The sequence below is a fragment of the Anas acuta genome, chromosome 2 (genome assembly GCF_963932015.1).
Source record: "Anas acuta chromosome 2, bAnaAcu1.1, whole genome shotgun sequence".
NCBI classification, from domain to species: Eukaryota; Metazoa; Chordata; class Aves; order Anseriformes; family Anatidae; genus Anas; species Anas acuta.
Genome location: NC_088980.1, coordinates 32292504 through 32316887, shown reverse-complemented (window position 1 = coordinate 32316887; position 24384 = coordinate 32292504). Strand labels below are relative to the sequence as shown.

General features: G+C 45.3%; 2 protein-coding genes across 3 annotated transcripts; both read left to right on the top strand.

The window, feature by feature from the left end:
- Positions 1 to 4208: 4208 nt before the first annotated feature.
- Positions 4209 to 4786, top strand: FERD3L (Fer3 like bHLH transcription factor). Its single transcript, XM_068672935.1, has one exon. The coding sequence runs from the start codon at positions 4229 to 4231 to the stop codon at positions 4784 to 4786; it is 558 nt and encodes a 185-aa protein (XP_068529036.1). The 5' UTR covers positions 4209 to 4228.
- Positions 4787 to 21762: 16976 nt separating this feature from the next.
- Positions 21763 to 23628, top strand: TWIST1 (twist family bHLH transcription factor 1). Of its 2 annotated transcripts, none has more exons than XM_068674139.1 (2): positions 21763 to 22371; positions 22896 to 23628. In XM_068674139.1, exon 1 carries the CDS (start codon positions 21765 to 21767, stop codon positions 22326 to 22328), a length of 564 nt encoding a protein of 187 aa, XP_068530240.1. In that variant the 5' UTR covers positions 21763 to 21764; the 3' UTR covers positions 22329 to 22371; positions 22896 to 23628. The 2 variants fall into 2 exon arrangements, with proteins under 2 accessions (XP_068530240.1, XP_068530242.1); XM_068674141.1 differs by having other exon boundaries at positions 22472 to 23628.
- Positions 23629 to 24384: the final 756 nt, after the last annotated feature.

Sequence of the window (24384 nt, the reverse complement as noted above, 5' to 3'; positions counted from 1 at the left end):
TGACCAATTCATCAAATACATTTTTTAAGCCTTCTTCAGCTTCACAACTGACTCAGATATAGACTCTTTGAATGTATACACTATCACAGCCCAATGTTCCCTGCCTATGTGATTTCATATTGCATTGAAACATCAAAGGTCTCCTTTACCCTTCTGGTGATACCACATTCAATCACATTGTGCTCTGCTTTCACCTGAATGCTACTACACTCTTCCACTATGAAAACAACCAGTCTTCGGCTACCTTTACTTACATGTATCCTTTCTGTATTAATTCTTCAGTGGTCTCCTCACTTGCTTCCTCTCCACCACATATTGAGCAAGTGTCAAGCTAAGATATTTTACAAACTCTGTTCATTCACATTCAAATTTGTCCTGTCTTCACACATATACTCCACTGATCTGGTCCAGGCTGCCAGAAATGCAAACTGTGAGCTCAAAAGGGCAGGAAATGTCTTTTGCTCTGGGGTAATGAAGTCCTGATCCATTACCATAATTTTAGAGATTAACAACAAGATCAGACAGCTGCAATGTCAGTAAGTTGAAAGAGAGATTCAACCTGCTACATACTACATCTGTTTCTGTTAATCAGGCCACAGCTTGAGAATGATAGCAACTGTCTGGCTATTAATGGGTCAATTAAAGTAGAGAAGATTTGTACCATTTTACCAGAAAAGTGTATAGATACTGTTTCAGCTCAATATCTAGCTTTTTGTGGTTTCTAGAGCATCTTCCAGCATCTTGCTTGCTGAGTCATGTTTGTTGGACAGTAACACCTTAATTCAACATCCAAGGATTAATACTGACTTCCAATACATTTTCTAGTAAAATACAGGTCTGTATTGTTAAAACCTATAACATGTCCATCAGTAATGCTAAATCATCAGAGCGGCTGTCTTTTCATGCATGATAATGTGAAAAATGATTATCACAGACACTCAGAATCCAGAGTTAAAACAAATAAAACTATTTCCATAGGGGCACACTGAATTAAAATGCACATTTTCATAATTTCTGCTAGCACAAAGGGCATTGGATTTGTTATATAGGGAGGTATATTAAAAGATTTAGATTTTCAAAGTTTAGCATAATTGGTGTGGGCATAAAGAGATATATATGCCTTCTGATAGGGCTAATAGATCAGACGAGCTATTTATTATTTTTTGGGTCTTGATCCCAATCTTCATGATCATCTAGAATCATATTACAGACGTTTCTGAAGAAAAACAATTATGTAAATAGTTGCAGAGAGGCTTGAAGGTGTAGCCATCAGTGCTCAGTATCGGTATGTATCTTGTGAGCAAAAAAAAAATGTGACAAAATGTGAAATGAAAAGGTACGATCTAAATTGAAAAAGGTATGAAATCTAAAACACTGATCTAAGTACCTAATTTGGTCTGAAAACTGTCCTAGAATTATTTCAAATCATAGTTAATTGAGTTAATTATGAATAATTTGCAAACATTATTAAAAGAGAAAATTCAATATTTTAATAAAGGTAAGGGGAGAAAAACAGGAAACAAAACAGCAATGGGAAAAAATAAATAAAATAAAATAAAATAAAATAAAATAAAATAAAATAAAATAAAATAAAATAAAATAAAATAAAATAAAATAAAATAAAATAAAATAAAATAAAATAAAATAAAATAAAATAAAATAAAATAAAATAAAAAAATAAGCAGCTTGACAAGAGAATTCACCTTTGCTAAAAGTCTTCATTTGCTGCTACAACGCTCCAGCTGGTTGTAATCCTGGCTTTAGTGCTTCCTTTAAGGATCCAGAGGCAGGTACACCTCCTCTAAATCTTTTATGTCGTATTTTACATCTCTTTGCACAGCAATATTGACTCAGCAACCTTCTCCCTTTACTTTCTCGCTTCTCGTTTCAGTTTTCTTTGTAGTCTGTCTCCTGCAACAGTGTGAAACTAGAGATGTGAGCAGGAGTGTCTTTCTGAAAAGACCCTAGTGAAGGGCTACTCTATCTTCCTCTAAAAGCCAGTTTCTCACATAACGAGAAATTCATGTAAAGATTGACACAGAGTTGACGATTTCACATTTCACTCTTCATTTGTTTCATTATCTGAAGTATTTGTATTTCCCCGATAACTTTGCACCTTGTGGTCACACAGTTCTGCTAGCATATGCTCTTAATTTATACCTCCATGTCTTCAAACGAAATGCTTGCCACCTCAATTAAAGGGAGCTCAAATAAGTTACATCCCTTTGCAGGTCGGTTATATTTATTTATTTATTTATTTATTTTCTATGCAGCCTTTTCGCTTAACAGTTAGCATTTAGAGCTCTCCAAATTAACGTTATCTAAGGATGCTCTCTAGTAAACATTTCTCCTAGCAGATGCTTTACAGCTCCCTTTTAATTCATTCACCGGGTGAACGACATGCCTGATAGATAAGCACATCTCCGTTTGCTAAGAAACCTTACTAAGAATACATGTAGAAGCAGTCTTCCTGCAATTTGCCTCTCTCCTTAGCCCTGGGCATGCCATTCCCCCCCTCCAGCAGTCACCACGCCTAGCAGCAGTGACGGTGGCGGTGTGATCAGAGGAGGAGAGGCTCGCACTGGCCCCCAAAACAGTTGGGGAAGGACGGTGCCCCCCCCGAGGGGCTGCGTTACCTGTGCTGCCGCGGCCGCCGCCGGCCGGGCGCGCCTCCCCGGAGCTGTCCAATGTATCCGGGCTGCTCCGCATCGCTCCGCATCGCTCCGCATCGCCTTCCGGACATAGCACACGGAACTGGCAGGGAGGCTGGGGGGTCGTTACGGCGGCACTTTTCCCAGGGAAAACAAACAAACAAAAAAAAAGGATATTTGGGATGCTCGCCGCGGTGTAAACGACGGCGGATCCTGGTCTGCCATCGGCAATGTTTGCGGTCCTGTAGGCAAACAGAAAGGGTTTTGGCGGAGGTTGATCCTTCGGCAGCCCCCACCCGTCTGCTTTCATCTGATGGGCTTTGAAATCCCCTTAGAAATTAGAAACTATTTTCTAATTAACTAATTAACTAATTTCACTCTAAAGTGAGAGTGGCAACAATGCTTGACAGGGCTTACGAAGGCAGGGCAAGAGTAACGAGCAGCACCTCCTAAACGCGCGGTGCGCACAGATCGTGTGCCAAGGAAAATCGATCCAGTTTAACCTGGGTGCGCCTAACCCTGCCAGGCTGTTTGCTTGGAGATAGTCTGTGATGTGGTGGGGTAAAGATACAACCCCTAACCTCTCCCAGCTTCCCAAGACAAAAAAGCAAACCAATCCCCCACGTCCGTCCCCAAGGAAACCCTGATCAAAGAAAGGTATTCGGCGGTGTCGGGTGTGCGGGTGTGTTGATGTGCATTTCACGGTATTTTGCGCCGTGTATCCAGCGTTATCAGGGCGTGGAGTCAGGTTGATTCATCCGTGCACCGCCGGTGACCGGGACGGCTCTGCGAGGGGTGTGGGTGAGAGCAGCCGCTGCCCTGAATAGGAGCAGCTTATCCTCGTCTCCTGGGCAGAAGGAAGGGGTTTCAAAGCGAATGCTTTGAGATCGCCCGAACCGAAATGAGCTTTACGAAGCAGCCTTTTAGTGCCACGCTGGAAAGATGTTTGAACTCTAGTTGAAGGGGATTTAGGGGGAATGGAGAGGACGATGCCAACAGTTACTACCGGGAATGCAATATCGGGTCCCCTACAATGCTTACTTAGGCTAATGGAGGTCCTGTCATTCAGCTCCCATTGCGCTGGGATACAGGGTAAACATTCCCCGGTGACCCTCTGCATGCAGGTCCCCTCTTCGGGACATCATTAAAAGCATACATGCACTTGCCTGACATCAATTGTCCGGCCGGCTCTCAGGGCTCAGAGATCCCGACAGAAAGCAGGAAAGCAAGCCCAGTGGAGACCCGGCTCTGCTGCTGTGGGCTTTAAAGAGGCTGAAAATCGTTTGGTTGCGGGTGTGTGAGAAGAGACAAAAGTGCTCAGCAGGTAAGAGCGGAGGGTTTTGCCAAGAAGGAACTGTCCTTGATCGCTGTGACAGGATTGACTCGCTGGGGACTCCTCTCTCGGGAGCATCCACGCGTCCCCGAGGGGGCTGCCTGTCTCCTCTCATCAGCATCACGGAGAGAAATTTTACAGCCGCTCTTTCTAGCCCTGCTAATCCTGTTATCCGGGGGGTTATAAATATTAACGCCGCTGGGGCTGGGGATGGGGGACCAGATTAAGCCCTGTCTGAAGTAAGATGTCAGCCAGCCTCTTCCCAACCCACCAGCGCCCGGGGCTGCACGGCAGAGCCCCGCAAGTGCCCTGCCCGGAGGGGCTGCTGGGCGCCTCGGTGCTGGACATCGTGGCCGACTTCTCCCTGGGAGCCCCTCACGGTCCCCCCCGGGCCGGGCCGAGCCTGGGGCTCTGCGAGGTCACCTCCGGGTCCCCGTTCGGGGACAGAGCCCTGTCCCTGCGGGAGGGAATGGCCCGGGGACTGCCCCTGGCTGCTTTCGGAGGTGGAGGTCCCGAAGACGAGGAAGAGGAGGAGGAAGAGGAGAGGATGCGGAACGCTTCCCTCCTGGACAGACCCAGGAGAAAGAGAGTTATCACCTACGCCCAGCGCCAGGCTGCCAACATACGGGAGAGGAAGAGGATGTTCAACCTCAACGAGGCGTTTGATCGGCTGAGGAAGAAGGTGCCCACTTTCGCCTACGAGAAGAGGCTCTCCCGGATAGAGACCTTGCGCCTGGCCATAGTGTACATCTCCTTCATGACCGAGCTCCTGGACGGCTGCGGCAAGCAGGAGGCGAGCTAGGGAGAGCTGGGGACCGGCGGGACGGGGTTGGGGGCCGGCCACCACCCCCCAGTGGCGCTTGGAGCCGTGCCCGGGCACCCTGCACCGCAGCCAGGGCCGTGCAGGAGTGGGGCACAGACCGAGCAGTGCCTGGGGAGCAGGGGGAGAGGAGGGGCGGAGGGCTTCCCTGTGTGTAGATTTGCTAATATATACCATTTTTGTAAAAGAAAAAAAAAAGTCTGGGGCTTTTTGGTTGTTGTTGTTTCGCCTGCTTGCTTTAAAATTTTGCAAAGTGGCAATGTGCCGCCTTCGAGGCCGGGTCGGACGGGGCACCAGAGATTCTCCAGCCCGTGGACTGGCTCTCCAGCAGCTGCTGGCCCAGCCAGGGACTAGGAAACCCCCTCTGTGTGTATTTATTTATTTTTAATAAACACAAACGAACTCCCTTTTCTCTGAAATCCAGCCTGCCGAGCCCATGCCGTGTGTCACAGGGCGAGTAAAGCGGAACATCTGGTCGGAACCGCTCGGTGTCACGATTCTCTCCCAGGGATCAGCTTTGCCCTGCTTGTGGGCGGCCAGTGCCGGCACTCACACCCAGCACGGTGCAGTGCGGGCGAGATGTGGTGTTTGTGCCCTCCGAAGAGAGAAAAATAAAGCACGGAAACATGTAGGCTTTGATTTCGGGAATGTCACTCAGAGACTTTCCCCCCCCTCGCTGGATTTTCCTTTTTTGTTTGTTTCTTTGTTTTTGTTTTGTTTGTTTGTTTTTATTTTGTTTCGTTTGTTTTATTTTGTTGTTTGTTGTTGTTGTTGCTCCTAAGGGCCCACAAGTTTCGTTGCAAAATAAAATAAAATAAAATAAAATAAAATAAAATAAAATAAAATAAAATAAAATAAAATAAAATAAAATAAAATAAAATAAAATAAAATAAAATAAAATAAAATAAAATAAAATAAAATAAAATAAAATAAAATAATAAAAAATCATGCTGAAAAGATTAAGGCAGAGGAGGGGGAAGCCCAGGCCAGCCGTACCACGGGGATGGGGATGAAAAGGGCTCCACCGCAGGGCCCCGCCTAAGGGAAGGGGTTAGGAGCTCCCTTTCCTAGGGGCCTGGAGCTGGGTCGGTTTTTTATCTGACTGGAGCCTCTCTGGCTCCTCCTGGTGTGTCTCGGTCACCCTCCCCTTCCCTAGTCCATCCCGCACTGAAATTAGGAGTAAATGGGCAGCGGACCTGCGAGCACTTTTGAGGACAGCTTTTATCTCCACTATATGAAATTGTGGTATTAGTGAAATCAAGATTTTCAGACTTGTATGTCTAAGATCTAAATCCCACCCTCTGATTTCTTCTCTCCTGATTTTGTCAGCTGCTGTTGTGATTCTTCTTTTTCTTGTTTCATTCACTTCAGTATTATTATCATGAGTGATCTAATATCCTGTTTTAATACTGCAATATTATTTCTCTTCTCACTTACTTCCCTGAATCCCTTTTCCACTTGTTTTCATTGACCTCCATGACTCCACACATTGCATCTGTTTTCTAGTTGTCAGAATGCTTTTTTCCAAGAAGCAGTTGGATAGTTAACGCAGCTGGATTCTCTCTAGAAACTGGGGTGTTTCACCTCTTCAGATGTTTTTTTGCTAAAAATAAAATAAGAAAAGGAACTAGGAATGAGCAGTGTTCCAAAATCAACAACTGTTCACATGACCCAGATGCATTTTACTGTTACTGCTGTGTCAAGCAAAATGATGAAGACAAATTATTTAAGGATAATGAAATGTGCAATTCAATATTCACTTCTTACCACTATTTCTCCATCATCTCCATACAACTATGCTTTCCACAGCATGATTATGTATCTTTCCATATTTTTTCTTGCTCAAGTCACTGGATAAAATTAGAACTCTGTAACACACAGAGGCTTTAAGAGATTCACAATGTAAACATGCCTGTAACAGGTAATTCAAAAATTATTGTTTTCTCTTCTTGTTTTAATAACAAAACATTGGAATTTGTTCAAGATCCAAGCTTTTCTATGCTTTTGTTAAAGACTAAAGAAAAGTGGAAAGAAAATGTTACATTTTATTTTTGAAGACAAATCAAAACCTGGATCCTACATTATGAATGCTTATTTCGAATAGATTACCAGAAACTTTGCAGCAGTAACACAGAACAGTAGTAACATTATTTTATGAACCACTGATTCTTAGAATAATATTTAAAATTAAAAATGTATTCGTGGTACAAGACAGTGAAGACTATATGCAAACAGCACAAAGTACCAAGACAGGTTTTGTATTGTGTTAGGGACTTCAGAGCTACCTCTTGACTGCATATTGATGTATAGGAGCTGAGAAGCTGATGAAGGGGCTTTAATTTTTTTGTTTCATGCCTTTCCAAAACAGGGACAGATTGACCAGAATGGTAGTCTTCCTGCAATTTGTTCTTACCACACCTGTGCTAAAACTAAAGCATACCCTTATATACTCAGTGAAACATCATGAAGCCATACAGACCCATCAGCTTGCCCACGTGGATGTGCTGAAGTCCTGGAAACTCAGTCTGCTAAGAATATGAACACATTTTGGAAATATTACAGACAAGTTTCTTGCTGGAGTGTGATCCTGTCTCACTGAAATAACGGGACTGTGGGGTCCATTCTCCCTTTATCCTCATCTTAATCCAAGATAGATGCCTCAGAGTCTGTGGAGTCACAGGGCAATAAAACAGCATGTCAAGCTTGGGAAGCCAGTGAAATCCTGGCCCCAGTGATGTGAGTGCAGAACTGCTGCTAACATCAGCAAGGCTTGGATTTCACCCACTGTATTTAAAGGACTTTCCCTGCTCAGAAGCACTGCTGCCACCAACGCCGAAGCCAATCACAGGCCTTGGTCTCCCCAGAGCACCATGCCATTATCACCGCATTAAGAACAAAAACTGACAGCGTCAATTACTTCTGGGAAAAGATAATAAGGGGTTTTCTAAAGCCTTAAAGCTGTTTGATCATAGCCCATTTTTAGATCCTGTTCTGAGACGGGTTTGTTTATATTCTCTTTGCCCACTGAAGGCTGCCTTATGGTAGAAAGTTGAGTTCCCTTGTAGCTATCACATTACGATTAGTATTCAGACATGTAAACCAGAAAATAAGTCTAAATGAAATCATATTTGAGAGACATTTCCAAGCTTTCTAAGAGAAGTAAAAATAATCAAATGATTTTGCAATCTATAGTCTTGTTTTACAGCTGTTCAACCTGAAAGTAGGTTTAAGCAAATTAGTGCTGGAAATGGAACAAAATATTATGATAGCACTACAAACTCCTGCATCCATGCTCTGACCAGCTACTATGGCCCCAATGTGTTTATTATCGCATTTGTCAGCGTTTCCATTATAAACACTCTAGTGTGGAGGGTTTATAACTCAACTATAAAAATTCCCTCCAGGATGAAACTTGATAAGTGAAGTCTTAGTCCAACAACACTTCTTTTCCTTTACAAACTTTAAAATAAATTAGTTTTTGAAGTCATGGGGGTTCTAAGCAAAAATGGTGGAAAAGAGTTTTTGATTTATTTTTCTTCTCTTTCACATCAGTGGTGCATCTCAAAGAGATTTTCTATTAAACCCTTTTGGTCTCTTTGATGAACTTGGAACTTTTGGACTTTTTTTTAAATTAAAAATAGCCAAGATGCTTAAAATATAGCTACTCTGCATGCTGAATCCCCATTTTTCATAAGACTCTGTTGTTTTCACTAGGCTTGAATACAACTAATCTGCAACAATGATAGCCACACTTATTACATATATACTGTAACAATTTAAAGAACAGATAAGTATGTTGATTATAATCTTTTTGTAGTACAATAAGACTTGTTCTAAAAATAATTAAAAATGCTAAACAATCAGTTCAGAGTACTTTCTCTTAATCTTTACTGTGAAAGAGCAAGCTTGTTTGAGATATTTAAATGAATATCCATCACAGTAGTATACCCAGAGTAAAAGAACTGAATAAAAATGCTCAACTGTAATTCCTTAAAAATTTATCTGTTCAAGGAATGCAGCTCAGATTTATTTTTTTTTTTAATTGCTTTAATTTCATTTAGATCTCACTTTTTCTCCATTCTACCCTAGATTAAGGGATAAGCTTTGGTCTGGTGGTATATATTTAATATAAATATTCAACCCCTACAATTTCTTGCAGCCATCATTCCATGGATCACCAGCCACAGCCCAGTTCCCTATACATTTGAAATTCCTGTTCCTTCAAAGAAGTCAAAGTAAGGAATCAATCCTGTAATCTTTACTTTTGAGTAGTGTAGTGTCAATTTTCACATGAATCTACACTTGTAAGATCTGTAATGTAATCAAATGTTTATATACATTACATTACCTTACAGTTTATACTTCACACAAGGGCTTCAGTGCTGTAACTGTGACTCAGAGCAGCTTCTCCCACACCATGGAGTTTTGAATGCTTCCCATGTAGAGTTGTTGTAATGCAGAAGGACAAGCTTCCCTATTGTTACCTGGAGCTTTAATTCATGCCAAAGTGATCAGGCACACTGAGATGCTTGGCCTGTTTATGCTTTTGGCTTACCTCTGCCATAATTTCAAAAGGAAAACTTAAAAGCCTCTGTTGATTTAACTGTTTCTTTAGCTCTGAAAGCAGAAGAAAGGTAATAATTGTCCATGTTAATTCCAGTTACATCTTGTCTTGCTCCAAGCCTTGCTCCAAGTTCAAGGGAAAGCAGAGCATTTTATGATTTCTTCATATTACAATTTCATGATTTTTCAGCAAAGAAGAAATCTGGAGGGACTTTACCATAAATAAATGAACTAAGAGAAGGTGGAGTAAATTCTGATGTTGATATTTTTTTTTTCTAGTATTATTTACCTACTATAAAATCTTTAACATTTCTAATGAATTCTGACTATCGAAACTTACCCTGTTATCAAAGGACAGAGTTGTGAATATAGCACAAAGCATACAGTAATAATTATTCCACATCAAATGCCATTCAGTGCTTGAACATCTTGGGGTCAGGTGGGAGGGATGATCTCTCTGGTCTGGATAAAAGGTTGCTTAACAAAGGATTTACAGAACAATCTATTATTTAGGAACATTTACTTATTGCATGACAAAGATGAGATATAATATTAAGATCCTGATTTCTCATAGATCACTGTTGAAACTAAGGGAATTAAAACTTTTGACCTAAGGCCACAGCCATTATTTTGGTCTCTGATAGTGAAGTGAAGGTGTGCAGCTATGCTAGACCTCTTCTCTTCAGCAGTGAGTAGTGATTGTGGTGCATTTACTGCTCATAACCAGTATTTCTGGAAAACTGTAGTGCATTTTACATTGTTCTGAATTTTCTTCCTAAGCCTATCCATCTGTGGAAATCTGTGTGCAAAGTTGCCATTGAACAGAGTGAGAAAAGGCATTGGACCTCAAAGTGTCTCTAGGTAAAATGCCAGTTGCTAGAAGCATCCAACCTCAATAAACATAATGCATGATTAGAAGTATAAAGAGGAGTTTCAACATAGAAAATGTGCAGAAACTTTTGCAATTAAGGGAATACCCAACAAAGCCTTGATGTCCCTCTTCGACCCCAGGGCTTGTGGCCCTTCATATTTGTCTTCCACCTATCTGCTGCTCTGCTGCTCTCTGTATTCATGAACAGAGGGTTCTTGAAACACACAAAAAAGTCTTCTTTAAAACACATTTATTTGAAAAATGAATATAAAACCCGATAGAGCTAGATCCAGCCACAGCACATCAGATTTCATGTTGCAACGGCGTGCTGCATTTTGTATGAAAGCTGGCGCCAGTGATCACATTTTGCCATTCAGTCCACTCCGTGTGGTTGTATATTTTCTTAATGAGGATCTGAAACCAGCCCCCTTCACTTAACTGACAGTCTGCCAGAATTATGCCATCTTTCCAAATGCAGAGATCATATGATCCATCTGTTGTCTGCAGCCATGCAGGGGAAACACTTTCCAAAGAGAAATGTGGGTTGGCCCCAAACATATGTAATTATCCAAAGGCTGAAGTGTTTCAGATGTTTCAAGGTGCTCTTAGACCTGATCTTGGCCATCTAAGCTCCTCTGAAGTCTTTTAGAATAATGTATATAACTAAGCCATTGAGCTGGCAGGAAATTTTTGGAGTAAAGGAATAATTTAAAAATTATTCTTGAATAACTTTGAGCTGAATCAGAGATTTAGGACTCAATAATATCATCTGGGACTTTTGGGAGTGCTTACTCTTTTAAATAGTTCACATTTTTGTTCTTAATATTATCACATATTAAAACAAAAAGCAAAGAGAATTCAGTGAATATACAGAAAGATGTTTTAATCAGATTTTAATGACATGCCAAGACACTACAGTAACTCTGCAGCATCCTTGACTCTAATAACTCTGCAAAACTACCAGATGCAAGAGAAGTTGTAGAATGATGGATAGTCACGGACAAAAATAAATAAATAAATAAATAAATAAATAAAATAAAAAGGTGATTGAGAGACTGTGAAATGAAAGGCTATCTCCAATCTTTCCCTGCCTTACTTGAAGACGCGTGGAATTCATTTTGTACTACATCTGAGCCAGTTTAAATTTTCTTTGCAGATATCATGAATGTTGCCAAATATGATTAAACTGATAGATTAGGTCCTCATCAGGTGCCACCTCCTTGACATACAGAACCCAAATTTTAATCATCAGCAAATGGCGCTTTCACCAAAATACTGATAACTGTGCTTGAAATAGTAAACCAAGACTTGGTAAGATGGAACAGAGACCAATAGACAATCCTATTGCTGCAAACACCTTTCCCAGCCTCAATGTATTAAATTTGGAGAGATGCACATGTCCATTACTTTATTCTGTCAACCATACATGGATTCACAACAGCTTAAGTCAATTCTCACCATTATATATTCCACGCATCCAGGAACTGAATTATTACAGCATCCCCTCTCAAATCATAAATGCCATACCTACAGGCTGAACCACGTTATACTCTAGAAGTTTTGTGATGTTAACAGCATGAAGTTTACCCACAGAGAGAAACAAGTTCTGCCAAATCTATGTTGTGAACATATGGTATTCGTCATATTTTAAATATGCAAGTACATTTCCTCCAAAATAGAGATTTCTCATATTCTCTGAGTGGTAAAAGCATGAATCTTTGATGTCCCATTGTCCAAATCCTTTGATGAATCCAGAACATTAGCCAAGTCTTTGACTAGAGAGGATTTTGGAATATAAGGTCAGTTATTTTGCCTCCAAGCTGAAAAGATTTACCGTGTAGCTGAGAATAGTGCAGAAAGTGAAAAGTTCTAATGACATGTCTTTCAACCCTACTTCCCCTCCCAAATCACAGTTCTCTAGAAGGTATGGGTCATTAGCATTATTTATTGTGAGAGTTTCTGAAATTCTTCCATACCACACAAGCACCCAATATCACCCCAAAGATGCAGTGTGACCTCAGGGAAGAAGAAAGGAGGCTTTATGACCAAAGCTTTTTCTTTTGCTGAAAACATCCAATGACACATTTTCAAATGACAGGAAGTCTGTATGGAGACTGGTAATGCTTGCCTTGAAGAGGTATGGTGGAAATGCTTAGCAGCACCATAGAGGTTTCCTAATCACTGAAAATCTAGGGAAACCAGGCTACATTTGCTGTGGTTTCTTTCCACTCTGTCTAATGATACTGCTACCTGTATGGCACTACTCTTCTGCCTCTGTATTGCAGATGGGTTGTTGTTATGTTATACACCATCTGACATGCCACGGGTGTTACTGGTGAGCCACTAATTCTTTTGCTTCAGTTTTGGTGTCCTTGCAGTAGCATTTAATCCTGTGTGGATGTGACATACCATGTTCAAATGCTCTTGAGCAAAGTTTAATGGCAACTTTATGTTGTATAATATTTTTCCAACCTCTGCGACATAAAGAACAATGTATTTTTTTTTCCTTCAATGAACAGTTTGGGAGGGGTATGCATGAAGAATTGCAATATATTCGACAACTACAAGGAATGGTAAAGCATCTTCTATCTCTTTGTAACAGTACTGCTTGCTGTTGACCTACACTAGGTCAGTGTGAATACAAAGAGGTGTTTATTGTAGTGACAGCTGAATGACTATATCATCTTCTTCCCTACTATCCATGTCTCTGAGTTGGCCCCATACCTTTGATGTAAGTAAGTATTAAGTACCTCCTTCTTTCAATATGCATCTGATTTAGTCTCAAAAACTTAATTTCCCAACAGTGTACCTAATCTTTAAACATGTTTTTTTTTTCTTCTTTTTCTGGATAAATGTTGCTACCCACAATGAAGCCTGTGAGGAAACGGTAAGGCTTAGGCTGTTAGCCTGCCAGCTACACTAACAAATCAGATAGTTTGACATCTATACCAGACTATTAGTTCCTGCAATGAACTGACAACATGAAACCACAGATGGAAGAATTTGGTGTTGCTAAATTTTACCTGCCAAATTGGAGTCTGTGTTGTCCTCTCAGAAGAGACAACCCATTCTGGGATGAGTCTTCAAGAAGAATGTGGCAGCTGTTTCGCTTTGTACAGCAACATGACACAGTGTTATAGGAAAGAAAACACAGAGAATTATCTAGGTTGATTGAAATTAAGCCAAATGACAGTGTGCCATACCACAGCCACTCAAATACATACGTTGAATGTAGATAAGGTTGTAGTTACCCATAATGGAATCTGGCCAGAAGACAGCTTCATGTGTCTTTCCAAGACACTAACGGATTTCCACTGACCAAAAGTTTAACATGTTGGCTGATAATAGCTAGGTTGAAGGCCATGTGGGGATAACCAAAATAGATCATAAGTGACACTGTAGATAGTATACGGCTGTAAGCAATTGCAATGTACTTGATCAAACTTCTATCTGTTTGAAAGGAATGACGACCATTTTATTGTCGTGCATCAAGTAATCTCCATTCAGAAAAAAATAAAATAAAATAAAATAAAATAAAATAAAATAAAATAAAATAAAATAAAATAAAATAAAATAAAATAAAATAAAATAAAATAAAATAAAATAAAATAAAAAGTCTGGAGGTATGCATCATTCAGAGTACCCAAACATCTGATACAATGGCTAAAGGGAAACAATGTGGTAAAGACTGTGAGGCTGTAGTCTGTTTTTATATTTGCTTTCCTCTTCTTCTTCTTCATTTTTTTTTTTCAAATAAAGACTGTGTACTATGTATCATTGTAGAGAAAAGGATTAACATCTGAAGTTGTAAATGCCACTGAAAAGTAAGGAATTTCGTGTTATATTCCTTGCACATCTTCTGATTTGAAATCAATTATATGTGTTGTCACCAAGAGTTGCATTAGGCCATTTGCAAAGAATAACATTAGATCAGACATTACAAAATGTCATAAACTGCTTGAGTATGAACTGGGACATGAACATATTTTAAAGTCACGAGAATTCGTTGAAATTAAGTTTTTGCTCTGTCTTTGAAAATCTGGGACGTCTTACTGTTTAAGGTCCACCACATATATGTACCACTGAGCTCAAAACATCTTCGCACTTAAAAGGTCAACATATTTAACAACATTTCTACCATGCAACAAAATATGGGTGTTCTGAAGACTGAAAACAGATTACAACTTGCGTAGAAAGAACTATTTTTAAATCACAGAAAATTCACTAAATTCAGCTACATATTAAAGAAAAATTGTTCACTTTACTCCAAAAGTAACCAGTCTTAAGTATTTCTTTTTATTCAACAGTAATCTCAGGCTGGACTTGTTTTCATTTCTGTTTTATTTAAAGTTTAATTGATCCACTTTAGGGCTTGATCTAAAGCCCACTGAAACACTCCCTTTGACATCAAAGGGTTTTGGAGCAAGTTCTTAATGAACGCAGGCATAAATGTTTTAAAAGGAGAAATGAATACCTCACTGCTTTTGAGATTAACTATTTTTAGTGCTGCAAGGTCAGATAGTACACTTTGTCATGAGAATATGTTTGGTATAGTTTTCAAGACAGAAGCAGAAGCAATATGGTATTTTACAATACAGCATAGATACAAATCCAGACGCTTGTTTAGTGGTCAGAGTACATAGACAAACACATGGATGCCTGCATACATACATACATATGAACAGTGTGCATGTGTTAATTTACATTAACATTAATAACCCATGGACTCTTCTGGACAACTGCCCTAAAAGTTCAGTAACTTGTGCTCAGTAATTTTATGTCAGTAATTTGTGCTCTAGAGCAGCTTCCTTGTGTGACCTATTATATGGCATTGGGTCAGTGATTAAAACCAGGGTATGGATCTATGAATAGATCAATAGTGAACAAGGTGCCCTCAAAAATCACCGTCCTGTTTTCCCGAGGCTGGCAAATAAGATTGGAGCTCTAATGGTGTACAGTAGATCTTTAGGTATCATAGCAGACAGCCATTACACACAAAATAAATACATTAAAAATATATAAATACCTTTCCACTTAGAAATAAATATGTAGGCTTTTTTTCCACCATTTTTTCCACTTTTGTCTTCTCTGAGAGAAATACCTGACAGAGAAAAAATAAAGCCCTGTTCTCTCAAAAAGTCCTCTAGCTAGGTGTCCTTAGAGACAAGGTAACCGTGGAAAGAATGAGATGAGTGCTCATTTCTGTGAACATTTCCCATCCAGGCTCTTCTTCACTGCTCAGCCACACTCAGCTTGTGTGGTCCTACAGTGGGAGGAAGAGGAGGTGGATGGGTTCCAAATTCCAGACCTGGCATTCAATCTGGCTACCTATCAAAATAATAATAATAATAATACAATAAAAGGTATGCATTTGCCTAGAAGAGCATACACGTATGTTAGGATGACCTTCCAGCCTTGAAGGCCTTTTCCTTCATACCAGGCCTTGCTGTCTACCTCAAAGGAGAGGTGTAAGGAAGAGCCTTACACTAATAAATTACAATAATGCATTACACTAATGAATTCTTGCAGTGTCTTCTGTGTCGTGGTTGTTTCTTACATGGTCTTTTTTCTTCATCTTCTCTGAGATCCCAAGAGTAGCTGTAAGTCTAAAGCAGCCACACTGAGTAGGGAGCACAGAGAATCATTTCCCAGGGTGCAGACGTGGCTAACTTCAGCATAGCCCACTTCCATGCTGAAATTCTGGCTCTGGGACTCTGCCAGCTGCAAGAAGAGTCTGAGCATACCCCTAGGAAGGAGACTTAGTGGAATGCCTTATCCATCATCAGTGCCCAGGGTACACCCTCCCCCACCTTGGAAGAAAAAACAGAGTTTGTGGCTAAAAAGGCCTGAAGTTTTATGGAGCTTCCATGAGCCAAGTGTACTGAAAGATTGAAGATAGAGATTTGAGTAATGTGTGGGAGCAGGAAGAATACAAAAAAGATATATTTACATAGATCAGGAAAGATGGAAGAGATGGAAAAGTATTTTTTTTTTAAATCAAAGGAGCTGAAATAGCAAATAAACTCCATTATTAATATAAATAACTATTATCCCCTGGAGTGCAGATAAGCTTGTTTTACTAAGCAGTCTTTTCAGATTTAGACATGAAACCACATAAACAAGACCCAGAGCCATAATTAGGTGCAGAGCTCCATCACAGCACCAAATATGTTGATCTCTTGTGATGGGAAGGACTCGTCTTCTCTGTGGTGCAGGATAGGCCTTCCACCAATGTGCTCACTCCCTTCTTAAGGAGCAGGAGCCATGCATTATTTCTGGAGCCGAGCAAAGCATACGTAGATAAAAGATTTTATATTAGAAAACGTATGGCAAACAATTGCAGAGCTCGGGTCATCGGGACACCTGCCTCCCGTGCGGGCTTGCGTGCTTGCTACCAGGGCACAGGTTTTGCTTGGCGTTGCAGGGAGGCGGTGGCAGAGTGGAAGGGCCGATGCGGAGCGAAGCGGAGCCCCCGCGCGGAGCGGCGCAGCGCTGCCGGCCGCCGGCACAGCCCCGGCCCGGGGTCGCGCTCGGGCGCGGGGCCGGGGGCGCGCTGGAGGTGCTCGGAGCACCACAGGGCTTCTCTGCAGGGAAAATAAAAAGCAGCCCCCGGGATAGGAGGCCTCTAGGGGTTTTGACTGAGTCACCGCATCGCAGCTAGAGATTGAGGTTTAAAAAATAAATAAGAATAATAATAAAAAAATCATTGTGGTCATTTTGACGATGAAAAGGCTTCGCTGAATGATTCCGAGAAACCTTTCTTCTCTTTTCCAGAGCTTGCAGACGAAGCGAGCGGCAGAGCGTCGGGTAGGAGCACACCCGTAGGAAGTCTCCGTGTGTCCGGAGGGGCCGTGTGCCCACCCTGCACGCCCCCAGCCCCAACCTCGGCTCAACCTCGGCTGAGCGATAAAAAAAACGGGGGGGCTGCCTACGGCGGAACCCCCGAAGGAATCCGTGCCAAAGCAAGCGGGGAGCGGCCAGGCACCCCCCTACACCCACACCCACGAGTGTCAGGGGCGGACACGGGGTGGTACACGGCCTGAAGGGACAGGGATCGGGACAGGGACGGGGACGGGGATGGGGACGGGCGGGGAATCGTGCCCTCCGGTGGCCGCCGGCCGCACAGCCCCGCTGGCTGCGCCCACCCTGCCGGGCCCAGGTAGCCGGGCTGCAGGCACGGCCCCGGGGCGAGCGGCTGCCCCGGTCAGGGACGGGGGTGGATGGAGGAAGGAGCCGAAAGCCAGTCCCGCTCTGCAGGGCTTTGGGTTCTTCCTGCCCCTGTGCTGCTCTCGGCACAAGTCGGTGGCAGGGCACGGAGAGAGCTCCCAGGTCATTCACTCGATCACACTGCAGCATGGAGAGTTGCTGGGTGCTCTCTTGTTCCTTCTGAAGGGAGTGAGTCTCAACCAACCTTTCACCTAGCATCTGTAGGAATTAAAATCCTTGGCCACGGAAATTAGTGGGGAAACTGCACTTTAGTGGGCTTTGAGACAGCTCCTGAAGAGGTTCCATGAGTATGCAGCCAGGCAGCCTGTCCTGAGCACATACACTTAACAGTTACATTGCTGAATAACCTGGGAAGCCCCCACCAGTGCAAGAGCACGGTATTTTGCCATAGTGAACAGAGCTAAATTACAACATGTGTACGTTCAGGCCACGTGCCTAACACTGAACAGCCTGTTGCAACCCAGTTGCAATTTGCACGCATGCAACGTAACACACATTGTGCTTGTAACCACCACACATACTTCTTAAACTATGCATACATAAGTTCTTAAACTTCCCCATTGATTTATAATCAGGCAAACAGAATAAGAGCTTTTATTCATTCTTATTCAAAAATCAAAGAAAGACACAAACAAGATGATGGCCCACTCCCCTTGAAAGCAAAGATGTTTCTGCTTGGCTGGGGCAGGGTTTGCTCATCCCAGCCTGAGAATATCCCAGCAGCTGATGGCTCCTACACAAGCATGGAGATATTGTCAGGGGAAAGCTATTCAAGTGTCTCCCTATGATCAGCCATGCAAACTTCGCTTCCAAAGATAGACGATCAAGACCACAAGGAGCATCAAAACCTAGCTCATTCAGTCCCTTTGCTAAGGCCATTCCTCATTGCACGTTCCTAGGAGCTTGTCCTTTATTCAGCTTTGTGTTCACACCACAGCTGTAATCTGGGTTATTGTAGTTACTGTACATTATTGCACGTTACTGCACTGGTAACAAAATGTTTTCTGGGTTTCTTCATGTCCTGACTGTGCCCTGTGTAAAGGCTGATCCAACAGCACACATTTTCTTGATCTGGGGAGGCCTGCACAGATGGGCAGATGCTGTCCTAGAAGGGCCCTGGAAAAGTTCTGGAGTTGCTTGCAGTTTTGCTTGCCACCTCCAAAGAGCGAAGCAGGGATGAGAGCCTGCCCAGGGTGCCAGGTGAGTCCTCACATCCCTCACATGCCACAAGACATGCCTCTGCATAGCAGAGAACAGGACATGCCACCCTCACCCCATGCTCCAGAGCAGACTGTTGGTCAACCTTAATGGCTTTTGGAGGTTCAAAGCAGATAGTTTAGCACTGTTTAAATACACAACATTTACTATTTTAATGCAGAATACAAAATGCCCAACCCCATCCCCACCAGAAGCTGTGCATTTCAAATTAAACCAGAGCTGAAATGGCTTTCTTTAAGCAATGTACAGTCCCAGCTCCCCTTCCCTCCCGACACACGGGTATGCATGCACGCTGCAACAGACCAGCTGTATGTGCACACACCCCCACAAATGCACTTAAACACACACAGATCCTTGGTGTATTCTTCTAACCAGTGCTGATTGCTTTTGCTGCAGTTGCAGTTAAGAGTAACTGACCCTAAACTCTGCCATCTGCCATGCTCATCTCCTCTCCTTCCAAGAACAGCTGCCCTCTGTACCCCATGTGCATTTTCTGTGTTTTCTTGCCTTCCAATGTGGAAAAATAGAGTTTGTTTAGGCTTCTCATGTATCGTTCTCTCCATCTTTCCTTTCCTCTTCTGCACACCCTTCCTCTGGCCAGTGGGGAGCAGGTGGTGTCCTGCGTCCCACTCAAAGCTCAGCTGATCCAGCAAACCCTCAGGAGACACTATTCCTCCTTTCAGGCAAGGGATTTCTAAGGGATTTCTTCCACCAGTTTTGCCAGTGTGGGGCTTCACTGCCCAGGCATGGCCTCAGCATCCTGTTCCCTGCAAGCTAACAGGTACCTGGATGTGGATTTGCACTGATGTTTTTTTTCCTGTAAGAAGAAAGGGAGAGAGAGAGAGAGAGAGAGAGAAAGGAAGGAAGGAATAAAGAAAGGAAGGAAGGAAGGAAGGGAACTCCAGAGCTGCCTGTGGATGCTCACCTTTGTTCTGTGATGCCACCATTCAACATCCTGGAGAAGCACCAGGGCTCTGGCCACAGAAAAAAAATGTAGTGACAGGGAGGTGGAGGAGAGGCAGCTCTTTTACCTTGTGGGGGGCAGGTATTGCCAGCAAAAGGGAACCCCCGGAGCTTCCCAGACAGGCTGTGGTGTCCAGGTGATGGCAGAGGCCTGTTGGTCACAGCACCCACACCAAGGACAAGCCCAGCCTCGGGGAATTTGTGCCCACTCTGCGGCTCTGCATGCTGCTGTGCCTGCCCTCCACGCTGTTTTTCCTCCTATTTCCCCAAAGAGCAGGGTTAGGGCAGGCCGCTATGTGCTCGCTTCTCCGACTGGAAGAGCGGTGCAGGAAAGCCGCCCTCCGGGCAGCGGGGAGGCAGCCCCTGACCGCACCGGGTGGCGCCGGGCGCTGAAGTGCGGAGCGGGAGGGGACAGGGGCCATCTCCTGGGCCGAGCCGGGCCAAGCCGGAGCCGCAGCCCCTCGGCGGCTCCTGCTCCGTGGTCCTCGCAGCGCCAGGGGGGCTCCGGAGGTACCTGCCCCTAGCAGACAGCTCTTTCCCCCCCTGATCAGATGCCAGCACTTTTCAAGAAGCCTCGTCTTTTTCTCAGTTTTTTCATCCCTGGGATTTCCCCCGCTGTTATTTTGTTCGCCCTCTCTTCCCTCCCACCCCAAAGGCACTGCCCGCTGTCCCCACGCCGGAGGAGCGGTGGCTGCAGGGCCGGTGCCGCAGGCGTGAGGTGCCCCGGGAGGGAGCAGCAGAAGTGCATCGCCCCTTTTATTGACGGCTGGCAATTTCTGGCTTTCTCTTCCAGGCTTCCCCCGTTTGAATCTGAGCTGCTGTTAAAAAGACACACCACCTGCTCGGGGCTGCCAGCGAGCGGGGACGGAGGCACAAAGGCGGGGGATGGGAAGAAACAGCTTTGGCTACAAACACAGAAGATAATTAAAAATAAATAAGCTCGGTTCCCAGGAAGTGCCGGCCTCTGGTGCCTTCAGGGAGGGCAAACTGAAGCGTGCGGCCAGCGGGCACCGAGGGCGGGCAGAGAGACTCTGCACCCCCTCCTTCCCGCCTGCCGTGCCCGGCTGGGGCTGCAGGGATGCGGATCCTCCCGGCTTTCTCTTTAAAGACGAGCTCGAGGACTAAGGCGTATGCACGAAGCCAGTGCTCAGTTCCCCCGCTGCTTCCACCTCTGAAGATGGCTTTCTCCGAGCGCAGTCCTACCGCTTGCCAGGACCAGGCTGTCCCATTCCCTCTCCCCAGCCCAAAAACGTGAGGCTGCCTCGGATAGCCGGACCCCGGGTGGGCTCGGAGCCGGGAGCGCGGGTTGTGCGAGAGGGGGGCAGGATTAGGATGTGTCTGGATGCTTCCCCTTCCTCCCTCTCGCTGCAAGCCGTGCCCGCTGCAGGGGAGGAAGTCCGAGAGATGCGGGCAGCCCCCGGCCGCCCCGGGGCAGCCGCCCCCTCGGCAGCCCCCGCCACGATGTGCACGGGTACCCCCCTTATCCCCCCCACCCCAACACGGCCTCAGCACCCCCCCAAAAACCCGAGTGCGAACCAAGGGAGCCGGAGGGAGAAACCGCGGAGAGGGAAGCCGAGAATGGGGCTGGGGTAAGGATGGATGAGTGTCGCGGGGGGGGGGGGGGGGGGGGGGGGGTGAGGCCAGATCACTTGTGAATGGCTTGAAAAAAAATAATTGGGGGAGGGCGGGGAGGGGGGGAAGCGGAAACTTTCCTATAAAACTCAGCAAAAGTCCCTCCTCTCCACGTCAGGCCAATGACACTGCTGCCCCCAAACTTTCCGCCAGCAGGAGCTATAAGAACCTCCAAGTCTTCAACTTTCTCCCAATCCCAGACACCTCGAAGGGGCTCCAAGGAGGGATCGGGAGGGATTTTTTGATTTTTTTTTTTTTAATTTTTTGGTTGGCGTGCGTGTTATTTTTTTTTTTTCTCCTCTTGGATCCCGATGCCATCCCCCCTCCCCCCAAAGTGAGGTCCTCCCTCCCTCCCTCCCTCCTCCTCCTTCTCCTCGCAGGCCAGCGAAGCAGCCGACCAAGGGGGAGCTGGCGGGTTAGGTGCCCCCCTCTCCTCCCTGCCCTCCCCCCCCTTCCCGGCCCGCTTCTCGCGTCTCCCCCCCAGAGATGATGCAGCAGGACGAGTCGAACTCGCCAGTCTCCCCCGCCGACGACAGCTTGAGCAACAGCGAAGAGGAGCCGGACCGGCAGCAGCTGCCCAACGCCAAGAGAGGGGGGCGCAAGCGGCGCTCCAGCCGCCGCAGCGCCGTCGGGGCCGCGGACGAGCCGTGCAGCCCGGCGCAAGGCAAGCGGGGCAAGAAGTGCGGGGCAGCCGGGGGCGGCGGGGGCGGCGGCGGCAGCAGCAGCGGCGGCGGCAGCCCCCAGTCGTACGAGGAGCTGCAGACCCAGCGGGTCATGGCCAACGTGCGGGAGCGGCAGCGCACGCAGTCGCTGAACGAGGCGTTCGCCGCCCTGCGGAAGATCATCCCCACGCTGCCCTCGGACAAGCTGAGCAAGATCCAGACCCTCAAGCTGGCGGCCAGGTACATCGACTTCCTCTACCAGGTCCTACAGAGCGACGAGCTGGACTCCAAGATGGCAAGCTGCAGCTATGTGGCCCACGAGCGGCTCAGCTACGCCTTCTCGGTGTGGAGGATGGAGGGCGCCTGGTCCATGTCCGCATCCCACTAGCAGGCGGCGTCCCCCACCCGCATCCCCCCGGCAGGAGCCCTAGGTAAGGCAGGGACCCCGAAAATGGGGGGATTAAAGGGGGTGACTGCGCCGTGGGCCGGCCACGCGTGGCGAGATCTTGAACCTCCTCTCCTGGCTTCCAGGCCGGCTGCAAGCAGGGCCGCTGGAGCCGCGGAGACGCCCCCTGCACCCCCCCCCAAGTCCCCCCACCCACCCGCCGCCCGTCCCCGGGGGCGCTCCGCGGGGCCCACGCGTGTCGGGGCGCTGCCGGCGGGGGTGGACTGCGGTCGCGGGTGTGGGGCCGGATGGGGCCGGCCTGGAGAGGTCCCTTCCTCACCAACCGCTGCGAACGGAGCCGGCGGGGCTTGCCGGGCCGCTTGTCGGCCCGTGTTTCGAAGGGAATCCGCGGCCCGGCTCCCCCGGAGTGTCTGCCCGGCGGGGACACCCGCTTCGCCCTCCTTCTGCCGAGCACAGAGCGAGTGTTCACGGAGCCAGGCCGGCGGAGGTACTGCTGGGTCTATCTTGCATGTCAGTAACGAGTTTTCCGCCCTCTCTGGGTTTTTGCAGATGACATTGTTCCCACAGAAGGAGAAAATGGACAATCTAGAGACTCTGAAGTTGGATACCTTTTTTGTTGTTGTTGTTGTTCTTGTCTAAAAAAAATAATAATTGTACCAAGGATTTCTTGGAAATTAGAAGAGCAATATCCAAATTGAAAGCAGGGCGTGGGGAGCACTTAAGGAAAGAGAAAGAGACAAGGGCTTTGGACAGTGACTGCACGTTGGGCGTCGGTACAATCCACACATCTCTGCATTCTGATATAAGTCTGACTCGTTCGATTTTATTTTATTTTTTAATTTTGACGAAGAATGTTGGAATTTATCTTTTTTATTTTTTTTTTTATTTTTTTTTTTGCATGCATTCCCAAGAGGTCGTGCCTATGAGCCACTGATGAAAGGAAATACATTATTGTGGACTTTCTTCATTCTTGAATGAAACCAACCAACCAAAAATATCCCTGTAGAGATGAAAACTTTTTTTTTTTTTTTTTTTTTTTTTTTTTTAGGGGGGAATAAGCTGGGCTCAAGCTGTTATATACCCGGTTCCTAACTTTTTTATTATTATTATTTTTCCTCTGAGAAAAAAATAAACATTTTATTTATTTATTGATGACCCATGTTAAAATGCAAATAGATCCGGTGTCTAAATGCATTCCTATTTTTATGATTGTTTTGTAAATATCATTGTATATTATTTTTCTGCAATAAATAAATATGATTGAAATTTTAATAACCTTAAAGTTTGGTCTCTCTGAGAACTCGAGGTTGGAACTGGAGATAAATACCTGCTTGTTGAGCTGTAAAGACACCCAAGAGAGAGGGGGCACTAGTACAAACAAACCAGGCGAAAAACGCAAATAAACGCGCTACTGACAGACACAGGCACGTTATTTATTGAGACAGCTTTATTATTCTGCGCTGAGGCTCGCTGGACTTGGGGGCACGGTGTCCTCCCTCCTCTGTCCCTCTCTCCTGGCTGTCTGTCTGTCTCTCCTGGCTGTCTGTCCCTCTCGCCCTATACCCTCCACCCCCAGTGCTGAGGGAGCCGAGCTCCCCGGCCCCCGGCGTTTTTGCTGATAACCCTTAAGAAGAGGCATCAGTTTTAAACAGGGATTCGGACAGCCACAGGCAAAGAGAGAGAAAGCGAGTCTGAAACAGGGAAGTGTCTAGCGAGTGGGGTTTTCCGGTGGGAAGTGATGTTTGACTGCTCTGCTCTCCAGGGTTTTATATAATATATAGACCAGAGATCGCATTTGCGTTGTGCGATGCACGGAGGACACGCTAACCCGCCCTCTTCTCCTTTTCTACACGCAGGGCGCATGTTGCCTCTCTTTCTTCTCACCATACCTTCCTCAGGGTCCCAGCATGCGGCGAGACCCCCGTTGTAAGAGAGAGGAAACCTCCAGATCTGAGGGCTCGGGAGGAAGGTGAAAAGGGAAGTTGCTCTAACCAAAAAATAAAATAAAATAAAATAAAATCCCACCCCTGACCTTTAA

Excerpts from the sequence above, each read along its gene's own strand:
- FERD3L (XM_068672935.1), top strand. The coding sequence starts at position 4,229 with ATGTCAGCCAGCCTCTTCCCAACCCACCAGCGCCCGGGGCTGCACGGC.
- TWIST1 (XM_068674139.1), top strand. The coding sequence starts at position 21,765 with ATGATGCAGCAGGACGAGTCGAACTCGCCAGTCTCCCCCGCCGACGAC.